Source organism: Denticeps clupeoides, chromosome 16 (genome assembly GCF_900700375.1).
Source record: "Denticeps clupeoides chromosome 16, fDenClu1.1, whole genome shotgun sequence".
In the NCBI taxonomy this organism is placed as follows: domain Eukaryota; kingdom Metazoa; phylum Chordata; class Actinopteri; order Clupeiformes; family Denticipitidae; genus Denticeps; species Denticeps clupeoides.
Genome location: NC_041722.1, coordinates 14409668 through 14429976, shown reverse-complemented (window position 1 = coordinate 14429976; position 20309 = coordinate 14409668). Strand labels below are relative to the sequence as shown.

The following is a 20309-nucleotide window of genomic DNA, read 5'->3' as shown; positions in this document are numbered from 1 at the left end:
CGCCCCCCCAAACTCAGATCTCACAGTGTTGGCTATATTTGTATCACGCTTGATTAAGGCCTATGAATATCATTTCTAAGCACTGTTTGAGTTTCCATTTCTGAAGGCAGGCTTTTCGTTGCACATTTCATTCCCACACTTCACATTTGCACATGTCATACAATTCCCACTGTATACATACTGGGAATTAAAACATTGATTATGAAATTACTAAGAGCATTGTTTAATCAATAAATATCCATATAGATTTTAGGTACCAATCTTGTTAAACTAGCCGGTTTACATCCATGCACTTTTCATTACACTGAATGAAGTCTTGATTAACTGGTTTGGTGACCATTAAGTTACCTTGATTACCTCAAATAATATGTTCTAATTGAGTTCCCTTATATTTTTTTATTTTTATATAAATATATAGTTATCTCTACTTAATAATATGGACCTTTCATTACTTTAATTTAATGTTTAAACCCAACTTTTTTCATTATCATTTTCATTACCATTTTTAAAATAAACTTATTCCCTTGTGAGGACCTGCAAATATTCTCACTAAATGTCATGTTTTCCCACCTTTGTGAGGACATTTGCTGAAGTTTGTGCACACACTGAGGACAAACATATTCCAGATATTAAATTAGCCTGAAAACCAATACTCTCGAGGTGTTCCCTCAGACACCGGTAGTCAAATGTAATGCTAGCGTGTCTAGACAGCTATACTCAAACTTTATTAAATAAACCAAGGCTTCCCAAAATAAATGGGATGACAGCTGGTGAGATAGTTTCATGTCACACATCTAGCGTGACAGAGAATAAAAGTGTGTGTGTGACAGTAAGGAGATCAGGCAGGGCAGGCACCCGGGCCAAAGTGAAATGGATGCACACAGGCGTGCTGGGGTGCATTCTGGGGGTTCAGGGTTTGTTAGCTCTGACTCTAAAATTGGAGGGCGGAGAGTTATCTAAAATCCAATAATAAAGTCATCACCGCTCATACATATGCCCTCCTTCCCTCTTTTTTTTTTTGTCCTTCCCGTTGGATGGAAATAGAAGAGGAAAACATCTCTCACTCTCAGGAAATCACAGAATGACAAAAGGGTTTAAACAGGGGGAAATAATTGGTACATATTTATGCATGGAAATGCCTATGAGAAATTACTGAATTATTCATCCATTATGATAAGTTTTTTTTCCTATTTCAATTTATCCTGCTTCTAAAAATAACGGGCAATTCAAGTGATGAACAAATTAGTTTATTTAGCATTTGAGCCAAGTAACTGAGTCTGAATGCAAGCGATCATCTTATTAAACGTTCAAAAATGTCTTCCAGAGTATATGTAGATGTTTTTTTCATTTATGTTCTTTTCCTACTACCCCCGTCTACAATTATATTATTTTGGTAAGGACTACATTCCTCTGGGTATAGAGAACGGGACTTTTAATTAGTCTCCATTCAGTTAGAAACCAAATAAAATCATTAAAGTAGAGAGGAAATTTGGTCCAAAAAAGCCAACAAATATTTATGAGCAATCGTGATAGCTCCTGCTGGTCACTGGAATGGGATTCAGATTTTATAATGAAAGTGCAGAAAATTCCGGTAATAATAAAAATAGTTCAGTAGTACAACCCCAACCTCTAGCATTTCTGAATGTGCTTTTTTATTACCCGCATTGAGCCAGCACTAATACTTGCATGGTTCAGAGCTTATCTGAAAATCTGTGTTAAAAAAAGCAAGCACTGTAAGTTAAACAAAAAAACAATGAATGATTTCTATATTTAGAATATTGGCGCCGAATATAATCATATGTAGCATTTTTTAGAACAGTGGGTCACAGACAGGTGAAAGATATAAAGCTGTTAGCGACATGCCAGACCACTGCAAAGGTGCTTGACAATCCTCAGACTCCAGGGTGTAACATTCAGGAATATAAAAGAACATTTCATCACTCTAAATTGGCTGTACAGTGTATGAGCCAAACTGAGTGTGTGTGTGTGTGTGTGTGTGTGTGTATATATATATATATATATTTATATATATAATATTCATGATTGAATTCATATCATCTGACTCCATTAAACTACAGAAGTCCATTCAGTTTGGTCCTATTGAAGGTGGTTTCCGTAGAGACCATTTTTTTCCAAAACGCCATTGTCACAAAGCAGTTTCATAGAGATTTGGGCTTGAGACTGGCAAACAACCCAACCCCCCCCCCCCCTTCTGAGAGAGGAAGAAATCTTAAGAGAACCCATGAGGACATGTAGAGGGGACCTTGTCTTAAACGTTATGTTACCTTTGAAGTGAAGAGCGGCGAGCGATCCAGTCATCGTCCACAGAGACACACACCTGACAGACCCTGTGATGTCACCCTGTCTGACATCATGTCTTCACTGGTGCTCAGCAATCTGTGCCCGGTGTGATGCAATGCTTAAAAAGGCCCTTTGTGCAACTCCCCGAGCAAGAATTTTCGCTCCCTTCACGTCCAGTGGAGCACTTGGCATTTGTCAGTTTGGAACAGAGGTCAGCCACTGTTCAATGTGCAAATGAGGTGCATGGTCGGTTTTTAATTTACGAGGAGACCCCTCTTGCCCCCGTGCCGCATGCAATTAAAATTTTTTTTGGAGGATGCGCTGGAAGACTATTTTGTCCCTTGAAACAAACAGTGACTTGATGCGCTTTGTGCAGTTCAGAATTATCTTCACGCTCCAGACTGCCAGTGGTGGTCCTTTCTTCTCTGTCACTCTTTAGTTTCTATTTATTTGTTAAAAATGGAGGGAAAGGGGTGGTTTCAGGCCACAGGAAAAGTATTTAACTGTTGAAAACCGACGTGTCCTCTGGATGGCCCGGTGGACGACTGCTCCGGCTTATCAGCGGCCTCCTTTTTTTTTTTTTTTGGGGGGGGGGTCTTTAAATAGACAAACAGGGCGGGGACCGCTTGTCTGGCTGTACGGAGGCGGGCTGTTGGAGATTGATTCCCATTAGCATTAAGAGACCCTCGCACTGCTCTGCTTCTTAATGGCTGCAGGTTAGCAAGCCTCTATTTCCACTTCTGCATGCATATCATTCTATAGCCACTGCACGTGACGAGGAGCTGGAACCATCGTTTGGGGCATCGTTTGGTACGAAGCCGCTCAGCAATAAAAAAAAAAAAATAAAAAAATAATTGTGACGCGACCAATGGTCCTTGAACTTTGGTGGCTTATGAGTTTTCTCTGTTGACCGTCGACGTGTTGGAGAAACTCGGGCCTCAGCAACCGTCTCATCAGCATCTCATTAACGCGCCCACTCTCTCACTCTCGTCTCACTCGGCCTGCCTTGACACCTTATTCCACCGCCGTCAACAGCAAATTGGCCCCAGACAGATCTTTTTGTTTAGCCGTAGTGTGGCATTAAAACAATTAGAGGAGATTTAGTGTCAGAAAGCCGGACGGCGCCGCACTTAATATTCCGTCTCGGCGCGGTGTTTGTACAAGACAAGAGCAAGTAAACATGACTGATTGATTTAGTCGCAGGTGTTGGGTGGTCATGCTTGGCCAAAGTCACGCATTAATTTTCCCAGACGCCTCGGGCTGTCCCCCTTATTAAAACTATTTATTTGCATCCTCTTAATTACAATATTAATACACATTTAAATGGGAGGTAGTGCACTAACTGCTGAATGCTGAGAAAGGTCACTTTCTGAATGTGTCATTATTAAGATTTAATCCTGACTAACAGCACAGTGCATTTGTTTGTGGCTCCAGGCTGCCCCCCTTTCTGGAAAGTTTCTTAGACATTAACACTCATGGGGCTTCTTAAAAATATCTACCCTGGAGGTACACCAGTTACTAGCCTCCTACATCCACCTCCAAACACACACACACACACACACACACACTGACATTGCAGCTTTGCAGTAGTATGCTACCGCCTGTCCAATGTCATGAATTCATTTTTGATAGGCACCCTCTAGGTCAAAGTTCATCTACCCAAAGGGCATACGATTCAGTATATGTGCTGTAACTGTCTGACAAACAAACTCCAGATCAGTACTACCAGAGGTGAGTTGAGGACATTTTTCTCTCTGCATTCCAGTCTGGACTATGGATCATTTCTAATTCTGCCTCGGAGGCAGAAGGAGGTTTCTGATCCCTGCACAAGTTCCTCATCAATAGTCAGTTCTGACCTGAGGTTCGCCGTTGGCTGAACATTCCTGTAGGTGACCAACGCTGCAGTGACAGTAAAGTATGGAAAAACAAACTAGATGTCCTTATACCAGGGCAACAGGCACCAGGGCAACCACACAGTTTGGAGGGGGTAATGTCCATAATTGGACAATTATCACAAAAGATATAAGCATTGCCTGACACACCCAAAGCATAATCTATTTCATTAATGCTTATTGATTTATCCACAAGTATATATTTGTTGCATTTACTAGGTGATATTGGCAAATGTTTCATAAATAGAAAAAAATTACATATACACAGTTCAAAAATGTACTGCAATTTAACTACAATGTAATTAAACACTATGGGGGCAGTGGCGGCTTAGTGGTTAAGGAAGCGGCCCTGTAAGGTGCCACTGAGGTGCCACTGAGCAAAGCACCGTCTCCACACAGTGCTCCCCGGGCGCCTGTCATGGCTGCACACTGCTCAAGGGTGATGGTTAAATCCAGAGGACACATTTTGTTGTGTCATCATGTGCTGTGCTGCAGTGTATCACAATGACAATCACTTCACTTTCACTTTACAATTTGCAGGTGAAATAGTGTTAAAATTTTTTGCTACATTTTGCTACCAAATTATTGACATAAAAACAGCTTAATATATATTTCCTGCTCAGTAGCAGGGCTACTGATGGTACTAGGACCATCTTCACCCAGCTGTATCTGAATTTACTGGCCACATTATCTCAAAATATAAGGTATTTATAATACATTCCCCTGCATTTTAAAAGTATAGCTGGGAAAGCTGGGAGTGACCTCTAAAACCCATTAGCGGTTATTCAAAGGATCAGGGTCGATAACTGTTAACCAGGGTGCTTGTCAAGATGGCGTTGGCCTCGGCCCATCGGTTAAAGCACGGTGCCAACCCCTCCTGCTGGAGATTCTTTCCCGGCCTTGTCCACTTTTATTGAGTTTTATCTGTGTGGTTGGCTTGTAGAGCTCAGCACTCCCCCCCCCCTTTTTTTTTTTTTTCATGCCCGGAGCTCAGCACTTCTTCATTATATGGCAGGGTCAGCTTCATTTAGCTGAGACACTTCAAGGGACTCCAAGGCTAAAGAAATATTTATCCTCACAATGTTGGTGGATCTATGCAACGGGGCGTATGCAATGTGCCAATCGATGTGGTGTACCACAGGTAAGCCTCCGGGGTGCTGCGAAGTTTCCAATAAAATCAGATGGCTTTTTAATTGCTCGGTTTCAGCTTGGCAAGGTCAGTTGTTCAATAAGATCCACAGACGTAATCCCAGCTTTAGGAAGATAGTTGGAGAGCCTCAGGCACAATGGTGGTTGTTTAATATATAATTACTCTTTTTTTAATTAAATCTAGTTATAACAGTCAATATATTGCAGAATAATAAAAAAAGCACCACCTGTTGGGATTTGATTTGCCAGCATAACTTAAGGCAAAACAGGGTGTTTTTTTTATTTTTTAATTTAATTCGCTGTGTATAACTTTTTACAAAACATTGAATGTAACATACACCATTATAGCTCCCAAGTGTTCAGTGCTTAATGACTAATTTATGACATAAAAAAGTGCAGCCTTGAAAACTTTGCTGTGAAAATGAAACATATACGTCGCCATTGTTCCAGCGCTTTTTTCCCCATTAAGATGCTATTACTGATACGTTTAATGAAATGAGTGAGGAGATATCCCCTGGTCTGCCAATTTACAATCAAAACCCGTTTTACAGCTGGTCACTGTGTTGCCAGCCATTTCAGCTGTTCGAATTGATTATATTCTATTAAATTTAACGTAATTGTCATTGCACATGGTACAACAAAATGCAGTTTAGCGTCAAAGCAGAAGTGATGTCACGCCCAAGGGTGGTGGACAGGAAGTGACGGACTGCGAGGTCTATTTTGGGGGGAACACAAGGGGAAACAATGAGATGAAATAAAAAATCCACCACGAAAGACGGTCGTCTCTGTCAGTGGGCGTGCCAAGGTTCACAGACAGTCAGTCACTGACAACAAAGCACGCAGCACTTCGAAGGAAGGGAACGTGATAAAGTGAAGTGATTGTCACTTGTGATACACAGCAGCACAGCACACGGTGCACACAGTGAAATGTGTCCTCTGCATTTAACCCATCACCCTGAGTGAGCAGTGGGCAGCCATGACAGGCGCCCGGGGAGCAGTGTGTGGGGACGGTGCTTTGCTCAGTGGCACCTCAGTGGCACCTTGGCGGATCGGGAACCTTCTGACTACGGGGCCGCTTCCTTAACTGCTGCGCCACCACTTCCCCTTGTAAGTGCGAGGGAAGTGATTTTACCGGGGAGCCCGCAGCTACAAGCGTCACGACACGCAGACACAGACCGTAATACTCAGGGGGGACGGAGCACGTCGTGGGGGACGGAGCTGGGGTGGAGCTGCCAAGGACGCAACAAGTGCACACAGTGTGCAGGACGTTATGCAGGATGATTATGTATGAATGTATAGTCAACAGTCAAGTACTACCAAATTGGCCTTAAGTTGTCGTTGTTTAGTCTGCCCAAACGTATGCAGATATGCAAATGATGCTGTAGACAACAAGCATCCGTCCAAAACAATTTTCGGATTGATTGGATCAATATCCAACCCATCAAGCAGTCAGCGCTTTGCCTGCCAGCGAGTGCTTATAGCTCTGGGCCTGACCTCTTCCCTCGTACCATCCTGGGTCTGATTGCCTGCCGGTGCTGCTTATTACCTGACTTTTTACTTTACAGTGAAAACAAATGCAACAAACTGACGACTGATATTGTTGAATAATAGATCGCAGTGCAGCTTTTATCTTTTATTCTCTGAAAGGTGGTGTCCTCTGCTCTAAAATGTGCCACTTCAAGCTAGGCCTCACATCGCCACAATACGGAATTGGCGCCTCGGCAACGGCTTGACCAAAACCCTCCTTGCATGCTAATAACCGGTCAGTTGTGCTTACACCCCTGGCTGCGCTTTGCAGCGGGATTAAGGGGACAACGGCGGGGGAAGGCATTCTTTGGTGGCGCAATTACGTGATCACTGGCAACAGCGCGACGGAGACGGAGACAGAGTGATCATCAGCCTGTTTGTCTGACACCCAGATCCTCATTAGAGCGTTTTTTTCTTTCTTAATTCAGCCGTCCAACTCTTTTCTCCATCGTGGAGCTTTGCCAGGATCCGAGCGTCGAAAGAGGTCACGGCACAATTATGCATTCTGCACTTCTTTTCCGGATCTTTCTCTCACAGTAATGACCAATTTATCCCTCGTCCTATGGTGGGCTTAGACTGTTTTTCTGTAGCACTCTGCGCCAGTGGTGCTGGTTTTGTGTCAGTGGGGCTCAAATTACAGGCCTTGCTGTTTTTTGGGGTTTTTTTTTTTTTTCTTCTTCTCCCCACCGACCCAGATGAGCTGACACCACAGGGTAATGAATTGGCTTTTTAACCGCCTTACCGCATGACTTATTTATTTCCCAGGTGCTCCTCTCTTTATTATTGATGTATGGGGTTATTGCGCCATAGATGTCGATGTGCTTTCTGACACAAGGTTCACTGGGACGGCGCGCTGGATAGTTTGGAAGCGCGTCCCAGATTGTTTGAGTTGGCTGACGGGCTTTGTGTTTTTTTTTTTTTTTTTTTGGTCCCCTGTGGGGTTTGTACTCGCAGTTTTCAAAGTTAAGTTTGGGGGGAAAGTACTGATTGCTCATCATTGACTGTACATTTACTCACTTAATGTGTGTGCCTGCCTGTGTGTGTGTCTTTGCATACATTACAGCCTTAGCCCCGTGCCCATGCTTCTTTCTGTTCTTTTAAATAGTTTTCAATGTGGCAAGCTTAAGTCTTAAAAATGAATCACAATAAAACTGCAGATCATTTATTGTAATTGTGCAGTTAATTTGTTTTAAAAAAAAAAGGTTCTACTTATTTCTTTCATATTTCATTCATGATGACGAGTGTGTGAATGTGCACTGTACATTTTGTGTGACTATCGCAGGTCGAACTGCTTGCTTGTAGGCAGATACACATTCATTACAAAGAAGGCACAAAGATGTAACCACTGGTCTTCACAGAGATATGAAACTGCACGTGTGTGTATGTGTGTGTATGTCTTTGTACATTAGATCTACCTCTGCATGGCAGATGATGTGATAGTGGGGCGCTTTGTGCAACTGTTTAGGTGTGTCATCCATCTGGCAACGCTGCAAAGAATCCAGCCCTGCAGCAGTCAGACTTCAGTCTCCTGTCTCTTTATCTCTGACCACAGATGAGAGAGCGAGACGCAGAGAAAGCGAGAGAGTGATGAAGAGGGAGTTTGGTGCAGAATGAATGAAAGGGAGCTAGATTGTGGTGGTCTGCCCACTCCAGGGCTTGTAAATATTCATTCACGGTGCATGCGCAGCATCACGTTTGTTGTCATTTATAGGAAAGATGAGCACAGCCATACATAAAGTACTGTAGCGACTGGAACGTGTCTTTGCAGCACTTTAAAATGCAGTTTCTGGTGCCCTGCAACTATTCCTGTTTATACTGGCATGCTTTATGAAAAGAAATCCAGAAAAACAGCATAAGTATTTCTTTCTTATCGCATTATATTTTTGATATTGTTTCCTAAATCTCTTCTCTAAACCTTTAGATTCATTGGGTTGCATGATGGCCACAGTCACACATACGAAACCAATTTCCTCAGTGGCGGGTGACGTAAATGCAGTAATCTCTCTGTTTCTCTCTCCCCAGCTATGAGGGGCTGGAGAAGAAGCTGAAGGAGGTTTTCACAGAGAGAACCGGCATTTTACGACAACTCTCCAAAACTTCAAAGGAGCTGGACAGCATTAAAGGAAGCCTTCAGGTTGGAACTTTTCTCTTTCTCTCTGAAAGGGCTTGCAGTTCACACTGAAATATGTACAACACAATAAAGCTGAAGGTTAAACCTTGCAGAGGCAGTTCATCTCATTAGCATTTTTAAGATGTCCACTGTGTAGAGGGGCTTATACTTTTAGTCAAAAGAATACTTCATCTGCAGGGCATATAAAATACATATTCAAATATCCATAAACAGATACAAGGGCATTACATTTAAATTTTTTTTAATAAAATCAGCTTTCAGATGAATTGACACCATATCTACTGACAGTCTTCTTAAAATGATGTTCCAGGTGGGAAATACATGGCATCATAGCACTTTATGCTATTTAGATTTGAGTGTGAGGTTATAGTGATTTACCCATGTAACCCAGAGACTGGGGAGACTTGAGGGGGGTCAGTACAATCACATTAAATTCATTTATGGGAATTTGAGGAACTTTAAGCACCCTGACCGCTGCCTCCAGAGGAGGATTCTGGGTCCAGGTGTAAAACCAGAGGTGCTAACCTTAATATCATGATCAATTATTTACATGTGACTGATTAACTTGTTCTGTGTGTGCGGCTTAGTTTTATAATGAGGTTTTCCGGCACTGAGGGTCAGCTTATCATAATTAAATGTTCCCTGATCCGGTTAACAGTCCTGGCAGCAGAAACTGAATTTCAGTATTGGCTTCCTGCTGCTTGGTCTGGGTCAAAAGAGGAAAAGCAAGTCAAACCTTCCATAGTCTGCAAGCCAAAGAACAACAGGAAGTAAACAGAAAAGGACAGAAAAACTGTAATCTAATGCAGTCGTGTTTAAATTGCAAACCGGACTGATCTGAACAAAGGTAAGGAGGAATAATAAGATGCACTGTGGGGTGAGCACAGGCTAATGGCTTACAACAGATGTTCAGATTTGCTCAATATATGAAAAGAATAAATGACAAACATGTCATGCCAGGCAAGCATGAACTGCCGCCCATGATATTCAGCAGTAAATGGAATGAGATTGCTGTTCCCTTTCCTAACTCCTTTCTAAATTTGTGTGGATATAGTAAAAGTGAAAGTGAAGTGATTGTGAAACACTGAAGCGCAGCACACGGTGACACAACAAAATGTGTCCTCTGCGAACAGGACAGGGGAGACATCTGATAACATGGTGAACGTGTAACACAACAAAGACCCGAAATGAAACAGAACAGGACAGAAATGAACAGGGCAGCTTTATACAATAAGACACAGGTGAAAACATGAAACTGTCATGATCCGGTCCGGAAGGGGTTGCTCCGGTCCGGACCGGATCATGATAGTACCCCCCTCCTAGACACGACACCCGGCGGGCCCGCCAAAGCAGTCCACGAAGGAGTGAGAGGAAGTCCATACACTGAGACTTTTGAATAGAGTGGACGATGAGATGATTAGAATCAATTCGAGTCGAGACGAGATAAGGCGAGATGAGAAGAGAAAAGATGAACAGCTGGGATGAATGATAAATGAATGAATGACTGGTCCGGTATTCATGATGGACGAGCGGCGGTAGTCCTGCGCATACTGCTTCAGGTCAGTGTGGTACCGGCACCTCGTCCACCGTCCGCAGGTGAACGGAGATGATGACGAGGAAGAAGGACGCATTTGCATGACATCACAAAACCGGGGTTTAATGGGTGAAGAACAGGACAGGGGAGACATCCAGTAACATGGTAACATAACAAAGACCCGACAGTGAACAGAAACAATCAGGGCAGCTTTATACAATAAGACACAGGAGAAAACAATTAGGAAACATTACACATGACTAACGTGAAACCGGAGCAACTCCTTCCAGACCAGATCATGACAGTGGGGCTGCTTCCTTAACCACTAGGCCAGAACTGCCACAGCACCACTGTCCCAGTACAAAGGAAGACAGAAGGAAGACAGCATGAAGAATCCCTCATTATTCCCTTAATGGGTCTATATTGAATTCATATTCACTCAAACTGAAGGCCTTTTATTAAACAAATATAATGCAAGTATAATGCTTTTGCTTTTAACCCTTAGTTGCCAAGTTTTTTGATCTGTATAATCAACATATACCTTGGTACTGGATAGTCATAACTGCAGCCTTGCATTGAGTTTGCTTTTATGTTAATATACAGTACAGGCCAAAATGTTTGGACACACCTTCTCATTCATTTCTTTATTTTCATGATCATTTACATTGGTAGATTCTCACTGAAGGCATCAAAACTATGAATGAACACTTGTGTAACAAAAAGTGGAGACCTGGCCTCCACAGTCACCAGACATGAACCCAATTGAGATGGTTTGGGGTGAGCTGGACCACAGAGTGAAGGCAAAGGGGCCAACAAATGCTAAACACCTCTGGGAACTCCTTCAAGACTGTTGGAAAACCATTTCAGGTGACGACCTCTTGAAGCTCATTGAGAGAATGCCAAGAGTGTGCAAAGCAGTAATCAGAGCAAAGAAACTAGAATATAAAACATGTTTTCAGTTATTTCACCTTTTTTTGTTAAGTACATAACCCCATTCATAGTTTTGATGCCTTCAGTGAGAATCTACCAATGTAAATGGTCAGGAAAATAAAGAAAACACATTGAATGAGAAAGTGTGTCCTTTTGGCCTGTACTGTACACATAACATACACATGAAAATAGAAAATGATAATTAGAAGTACAAAACTAATAAGAAATGGTCAATAACAAAGTTACAAATAATGGTATAATCGAAACCACATTTTCTGATGAAGCAGATACTCACCTTGTGTGAAACAGGCCAGTTTTGTTGCTTCTGTAATCAATACAGCTGTTTTCAGCTGTGCTAAGATAATTGCAAAGGATTTTCTAATAATCAATTAACCTTTTAAAGTGACAGCATTCCATAATAGTGAAAACAGCATTCCATTGGATCTCAAGACTAATTGTTGCTGCTAATTGGTCTCTCTACATTTATACATCCATTTTCAGCTGCCATTGACACTTACTGCATTAACAGTGTCCAGACAGGATTTTGTTATTATAAATTGACAAAACTTTTTTCTATAAAAATCAATTGGATATTTGTAAATAACTCAAAATGTTCTAAAAGTAATGCATAAATGACTGTAACATTCATCAGTCACAAATAGACAAATGGGGCAGTGGTGGCCTTGTGGTTAAGGAAGCGGCCCCGTAATCAGAAGGTTGCCGGTTCGAATCCCGATCCGCCAAGGTGCCACTGAGGTGCCACTGAGCAAAGCACCGTCCCCACACACTGCTCCCCGGGCGCCTGTCATTATGCCCACTGCTCACTCAGAGTGATGGGTTAAATGCAGAGGACAAATTTCACTGTGTGCACCGTGTGCTGTGCTGCTGTGTATCACATGTGACAATCACTTTACTTTATTACAATGATCCGCTGCATTTTATGCTTGTTTAATTCCCATCACATTGTCACCATAACTGAAGTGAATTTCATAGGACCATATGTAATGGAGAATAGAAAGTTCCACTTGCTTAAGGTGCTCACACCCGCAACAAAAATGACAAGGGCCATTTAATAAACACTAAATAATTCCTTTTGATCATAGGACATGCTGCTTATGTAACTACCCCCAATACAGAGGAGCTGATTTTGAAGACAACCCCAAAGCAGAAAGGAACTACTGCCACATGGGAGCCATGCGATACAAAGATATGAATAAACAGTGATTTGCCACCGGCCTCAAATTTTTAAATCCTGGATCAATTGCTTTGTCACAGCTTTATACAGTGGTGCTTCAAAGTGCTTTACAAATTAGTGACACGATTTTTTGAACAAAAATGATATATAATAATAATAATGTACGCTGAATAATAAATGCAGTTGTGCACATGTACCGGTGTGTGTGCAGTATTATTGTATTTCGCATTAAAATACAATTGTCTAACATTCATGGAGCTTCACATAAGCCAGCTACTGTTGTAGTAGCAAATTCTTTGTGGGAATATGTATGTATTATTGCTTTTCTCCTTCCCCCTGCAGTCTTTGAAGAATGAAGACACAGTGACCAAGAAGGATGTGCAGCGAATTTTGGAGCTCAGTCACAAGCAGAGGTAAATCTGTCGAACTGCCTTGCCTTCTGTCCTCTTCTCCTCTGGTGCATGTGTCAGTCAGGATGAGGCGAGACACGCGGCCAGGGCGCTTTAGAACGGTTCATTCAGCGAGGCCCGGGGGCAATTTTTCAGGTTCTTTTCTCTTTAGGATGTTCTCGATGGCTGTCCAAAAATGTCTTGTGACTGTGTGCTTTGTTGGAGAAGAAGGAAACACAACAAAACAGTGAAGCAAATCAAGTTGGACATCGGAGGAATCTTAATTTGGAGTGTTATGTTTGCTTTCTGAAATGTTGCTTCCCCTTCTGGCATGTTGCTCCCATGCTTGTCTCCTTTACTGAAGTTGTAGTGTGTGTACACTGTGTATGTGTGTGTGTGTGTGTGTGTGTGTAGATAGATAGATAGATAGATAGATATATAGATAACATCTTTGTGTAAGGGATAATGAGAGTCTGTATAGACTTTACAGGACCAAGGTGTGTCCCAAATATTATAAAGCAATTTCAAGCCAAAAATCAAATATGGGAACCTCTATTCTATGAAAATGGGTCATTAAGAAATGTGCTGCTGATATCCATTATGCCTCAGGGTCTATGATTCGCATCTCCAGCAGACAAATGTGCATTTGTATCACAACCGAAGGCATTTGCAGTGTAATTATCTGAGACAAACATTGAAAATGAAACATTTGAACTGTGCATTGTCATAATTATCAATGCATTGCTGCTGTAAAATGTCTGACGTGTTTTCAAGGCTCTGCATAACGCACCATGGTTCAATGGGCTGTGTATTCACAGATATGTGTGGAATAATGTTTCAACAACCAACCGTCAATTTGCTGTGAAGGTTATGCTCTATAAGTGTCTAACCAAAACAAACAATATCTAGGGAACCAGTGGAACACGCTAGAAACAAGTGGTTTCCTGTGATGAGTTGGCATGCGGCTCTTCTTCCAGGCCACATTTCTGCCTTGGTTCCAAAGATTGCTTGGGTAGCCTCCAAGCATGGTTAAAAAAAAAAAGATAGATGGATGGATTTTCCTGGGAGCAGATAAATATTTATTCACAGGTTCAGATATCAAAGCAACCATGCAGAGAACAAATGCTGAAGTTTCTGCATCACTGTGGTAATCAACCTGAATCAGGAGTAAAAAGTTTTTGAAGGCCCGCAGAAATCAACTCCTAGGGGTTCACTAGCACCCTTGCTTTGTTACATTGTTAGTCCAATAGCTGCGACCTCCTACATGGCTCTAATCGGAAGCTTGCCGGTTCGGCCACCAAGTTGCCACTGAGCAAAGCTCAGTGCTTTAGCCTCGGGTGCCTTTCATGGCTGCCCACTGCTCACCAAGGGTGATGGGTTAAAAGCACAGGACACATTTTGTTGGGTGCACCATGTACTGTGTTGCAGTGTATCACAATGACACACTTCACTTTCACCATACAGATGTGATCAAATACCTCCTGGATATCATGTGTCAATTTTTCATGAAAAACCTTCTGACCATTTCCAAACAAATACTACAAATGATGTGAAGTATATGTTTCCAAAAAGGCATTTCTTTTCTTTATTCTTGTTCTGTACAACATGCAAGTGCAAAACAAAGACAAAAATGAACTACTTGTTGGATTGGTAAAAAAAAAAAAAAAATGGTAAAAAACTTGAAAACTGTAAATGGTTTTCAGGGGGAAAAATCCTGAGAAATCCTAAGAATAAAGGAAACACACAGCATGTAGAAGGAAGACAGAACAATGTATTTTAATAAATACTGTGAGCAAATATTATAGGATGGGTCTTACAACCAGATAATGATCTTTACACATTATAGTGGTCAGTGCATTTGCTCAGTTAATTTAATGTCTTTTCAAGTTTGGAGTAGCTATCCATGAGATATCCACCCTGTTCCAGGTTAGACAGTGACAGAATTCAGTTTCCCTTGGCGGCAGGTGTGTAATGGTTACTATTCTTGCCCTCAATCAATGGAAGGGGCAAAATGTGAGGCTGTGTGAAGAGCTTTTCACTGTGAGAAGTCCCTTCAGTTTCTCAAATTTATAACACCTGTATAACAAGGCAATGAATGTCACCCAGAGTCACATTTTGCTGAACTACGAGAGCCAAATATTCACTTATTCATTCAAGTATATTATGCATATGCAGAATGGTTGTGTCTCTCTCTGTCTAAGGCAATTAATTCACATATTACATCTTAATAATGGCATTTGGTTAAAGATTTCAGAGGTCTCCAATCATGCACCATTATATAATGGAGGTGAAATTGCAGAAAAATCTGGGAGTGTTTTTCTATTGTCTTTAATTATTAAAATATTTTACATTCAATGAGCTTTTCTGCAGTTGACCTTTGAACCCCACCGCAGGCAATTAACTTCTCTCTATATGTCATGATTTTGAGAGTGATCGTGACTTTTTCCGTCTTTACAAGACCACCTTTTTTCTGCTATTTAGGACAAGACAGAGATTATTAAAGGACAGGTCGATAATGTAATCTACTTGATAAATTATACATTCCTGATTCTCCAGTAAGGGCAACTGTGTACAAAATTGTGTCATCTGCATAGAAATGAATATTAGATCCTCCTCTGCATGAAGAAATGTTATTAATATAAATAGAAAAATCCAGAACCTGTTACTTGGTATGACTGAATGGACCCTTTAGGCACACCCCTGGGCACACATGTGGCGGACTAGATATCAGTAATATGACTCTGTTAAATTATTATTTTAGATGTGGAATTTTAATCATCAGTTTTGTGCTTTAGCCCCTGAATTTGTGAAACATGTCCTTCCCTCAGACGATGATTGTCCTTCTAGCATCTTGACTTTCAATGGAGCGGGAAGAACAAAATTCAGCTTTCTCATGTCCTTCTGTACAGCATCACTGTAAACTAAAAGCTTCTTGTACACCATCATATTTTTAGTGCATTTTATCTTATGTTAAACTTACTATGAATATCATGAATATCATGGTATTTTGGCTTTGACTGACTTTGCGCTATTCCGATCAAAGCTTCTGCGTAGCTCAGTGACTTTCTTTGAATGAATGAATTCACTATTTGTGTTGTCTGGTGTCAGATAAGGTCTTATGTGTGTTCGTGGCCTTCCTGATTCTTGTGTCCATGTGTGTGTGTGATTCAGCTCCAAACTAAGATAAAGTCTGGAGACTGACCCGTCTTTATCCAAGTTCTGTCTGTTCCTGTGTTTAGTTTGCTTTGCTTTCCAGTCCATATATTTTGGACCTCATCCCTTGTTTTGTTTTTTTGTACACTTGTGTCTGGGTCTTTTGTCCTCCTGTTGAGACAATGTGAGCCAGTCTGCCTTGTCTACATTGTAAAACACAAGCCTGTTGTATCCAGTGCTTGACTGGTCTCACTATACAGTTTAATCAGTTTGGTTTCAGCATCGTCACAAAGTAGATCTCCTGACGCTTAAGTTACTCCAAATCATAAATAGATGATTAGTATTCAGTTCAGCATTGTTCACTGATGGGTCCTTGGGGCAAACATGTAAAAGCAGGAGGCTTTAATGAAGATTAATATCACAAATCTAGGAACATCAGTGAGGCCGTCAGGAATCAATTTTGCTTGACAAAGCGATTGCCTTGCGTTGTGCCCTAAACATATTAGCATTATGTAAGACCAACCCCTCCATAAAATGGACACATCTGGATATAGGGAATCAGATTAAAAGTGGGGCCTCTTATTTCATGTTGGGGGGGGTGACTTTTATTTAACACATAAAATACATTTTATATATCCATGTGAGCATCTGTGGAATTTGCAGGATGAAATATAATAACACCACCTCACAACTTACAGGACTTCTAGAGGATCTTCCAGAGTCATTATGTATGTGTATTTTTTGTTTATATCTTGAGTGCTCCAAGATTAATGCTTTTTGTGTTTATCTGGCGGTGCCATTGATCTTTTCTAAAATTGATTTGGGCTCTTTCCTGCAGCAGCCTGTCCACCAAATTTCATGGAAATCAGCATACAAGCACTTAAGCAAAACACACATAAAACTTAACCTTCTTTGTGGAGACAACGATGAAGAAATGTGCGAAAGCACCAAACAACATACCCAGGACAAGCAATACAAGTGTGATAAGGTGCGTCGGTGAAAGACACTGAAGCAGCACAGCTACACACGAAGAAGGGGCGTGGAGAGCAGCGGCAAGTTCACGGGCAGGAGGAATACAGATAGCACAGAGGAACTGGTTTTTAATTGTTCTCTGAAGGTTGCTGTTGCCATGCATCTGTGGGCCACCTAAAGACCTGCCATGCACAGATAAGAGTCTGGACCTCGAGACAGAAGAGCACCCTGTAGTAATGGAGAAGATCAGAGCAATGTTGAAGAGCAGGCTACTTAAGGGGGTGGAATGGGAGTCTGGACCTGTCATCAATTTCTAGAGGTGTTAGGGGATTGAGCAACTGAAGAACACTGTTCATTTTGACACTCTCAGTGTGGAGATATGGGTCTGGTGTTCATTTAACAATGTCAAATTAACACTCCTAGCAGACAGTGTATGCTCTCAGGCATACAAGTCTTTCCATTTAACAAAGGGAACAGTTTGCTGTTTAGGAAGGAAGAACAATATAAAGGGCACTGTAATAGTCAGCATTCCTCCTGCACGGTTAAATGCTGCATAATGAAATTTGGGTGAGCTGCATCACAAAGCCCCCAAAAAGGGAGCTTATACAGAGGTTCAAAAGTCGAACATCGTCAAGGTCATGAAATAGCCTATTTCTCAGTCCATTGTGTCACAGCAATGTGATCTTTGTTTCCTGTTATGATGCAGATTGAAACTATGTTTGATTAAAGTCATGGTGGACCTCCAGCTTCCTCTCAACATCCTCCCACAACCTGGTGTGGCTTCTTCACCCTGTGATGGATTGGCATGCTGTCCAGATGTAATTCCTGCTTTATGCACATAGATAGGTGTGGCTGTGTCCCTGACCTGGACAATTGTGGTTAGAAAATGGATGGCTGGATGTCTGATGTGAAGGACTACACATGACTAAGTGCAAACTTAAAATGACCACATACAGACCTTGAAAGTAAAAAAAAATTTTCCCCAGAATATCTCAAACTGAAATGGAATGCTGAATTTCAAGAGCTTTACCCGGTGAACAAATACTGAAATGGGTGTGAGTATGTATTCAGGTACTTTGTCTTGCTGTGGATGTGTATTTACCTGCTGCTTTTCCACAGTTTATTTCAAAAGCATTATTTAGTACAAAGGCTTAAACTACTAAGCAAGACATTTCAGGAGTGTGTGCAGTATGTTTGAAAAGGTGCAGGAGGATGTTATGGATGCTGTGATAAAGGCACTTACATCTGCTGTGTGTGTTGTTTCTTTATACTTACCTGTTTTTTTACGGATTCCTAATGTTTAATTGAAAGAACACCACATTATTTCTTGGATGGACCCAAAATTCTGGCAGAGCCCACCACTATGAGTTTCTCCAGGTTTCAGCTCAAAGTTGATGGATAGAGCCATTAATCAGAGAACCAACAATGCATTACATTACTCTATTTAGATATTAATTATTTACTATTAAAATTCGTATTTTAAAATGAGAACCAAATATTTTATTTGTGTCATTGGTGATTTATTAATTTATGAAAATCACCCAGAGCAGAGACGGCTTTTGTAGCCACCCTCCCTCCTCTCCATTGAGAGCTTCAGTGGGATCAGGTGTGGTTATTGATAGTTCCATTCTTCCAGCCTGGCTGGTTGAGAGCTCTCCAGGGTTCTGGAGCACCTGGGTGAAGTTTGTTGTTCTGGCTGGTGTTTAAGAGCTGTCCGAGCCAGTGATCTATAACCCCCACCCCCCCCCCCCCCCCCCCCCCCCCCCCCCCACCCCCCAGCACTGCAGTCATGGTTTACAAATTGGTGCAGCATCTTAATTTATTTGACCAGAAATGCAATTGATGCGATGTGACAGAGCATTATTTTTTCTGTTCAGCTTACTGTATTTCTAAATGCCGCTATGTTTGTGTAGCCACAGTAACTTCCTGGGAGCTGTCAGTTGTACTGATCCTGCTCGCCCTCTACAAATCAGCACCATAGACAGCTCATCTAAATTATTTATTAATGGTACTCCACTGAACAAAGACATTGAATGACTGTTGGTGCTTGAGGGTCTAAAGCAGGGGTTTCATTGAGGTCAGAAGCATTACTAAAGGCAAAAAAATAAATCTGTATTTTGACCTATATCTTGGGAGTCTCTGTTGTGTTCCTTCTAGAAATTCTGATATGAGTGGGTTCGGACTATCATGATGTTTAAATGATGTCTATGCAAATACTGGGAATGATGTACAGTGCATAACACTGAATATAGTTATATATATTTATTTTAGAGACACTTTGCCAGCTCACTGTCAGACATCCTGGACAAGACTGTAATTATGACATTCCATTTGGTGACAAGAATTGGTGAAATAAATGTTAAAACATTTCTTTTTTGTTGTTAAATTAAAATTACTTATTGTTCACACTGAAAAGAAGAAAGTGGGTTTTGTTTTATGCATAATACGTTATTTGAAGAGGTGAGGAAACGCCAATTGGTAAGAGTGCCAAAATAATTTAGAAATACCGGTGGTTTGTTGTCGCTATTTAGCTCAAAGTGAAAGCTTTTTAACATATTTTTTTGGATAAGACATATTTTATTAATGTATTTTAAGAGGACACCATTTTAGTGTTATGGCTTAGGAGATTTGATGCTCAAGCATCATCTTCTACTGATTTTTTTCACTCAGTTTTTTTCGCTCAAATACCTATTATGACAGTGAAATCGAATAAAAATGCAATACCTTCTCATTTTCTTATGATACTCCACTTACAGTTTGATCTTTCAGGTCAGGTCCAGTTCCTGGAAGTAAAACGAAAAGGCGGGTGATTTTCATGAGGCTCGAGAACGAGAAACTATGCGGTTGGATTTTTGAGAGCACAGCTCCCAGGCAAAGTCTGTGGGTTTGACCTCTGCCTGGTACAAGCACCTACAACTTTCTCATCGTGAGAATTTGAATTAGGTTTACAATCTGAAGGGTGGCAAAAAGTTTTTTTCTGCCAAACCTTTACATTACATAACATGTTTAGAGCATTCTACAGCACTGAAAACCTGTTATTTGTGTGCCTTATTTTTCCGGGAAGTATTTCTCCCCTAATTAAATCATATACGAACTGAAAATTTCGATTTTTTTTTCTCAAAGGATGTGCCATGTG

General features: G+C 41.2%; 1 protein-coding gene across 1 annotated transcript in view; it reads left to right on the top strand.

Moving 5' to 3' along the window:
• The window catches only part of luzp2 (leucine zipper protein 2), an 87524-nt gene that overhangs the window by 42442 nt on the left and 24773 nt on the right, over positions 1 to 20309 (top strand). The window contains exons 2-3 of the mRNA XM_028956618.1: positions 8892 to 9003; positions 13002 to 13072. Coding sequence (XP_028812451.1) covers positions 8892 to 9003; positions 13002 to 13072 — 183 coding nt within the window. The remainder of the gene's footprint in view (positions 1 to 8891; positions 9004 to 13001; positions 13073 to 20309) is intronic.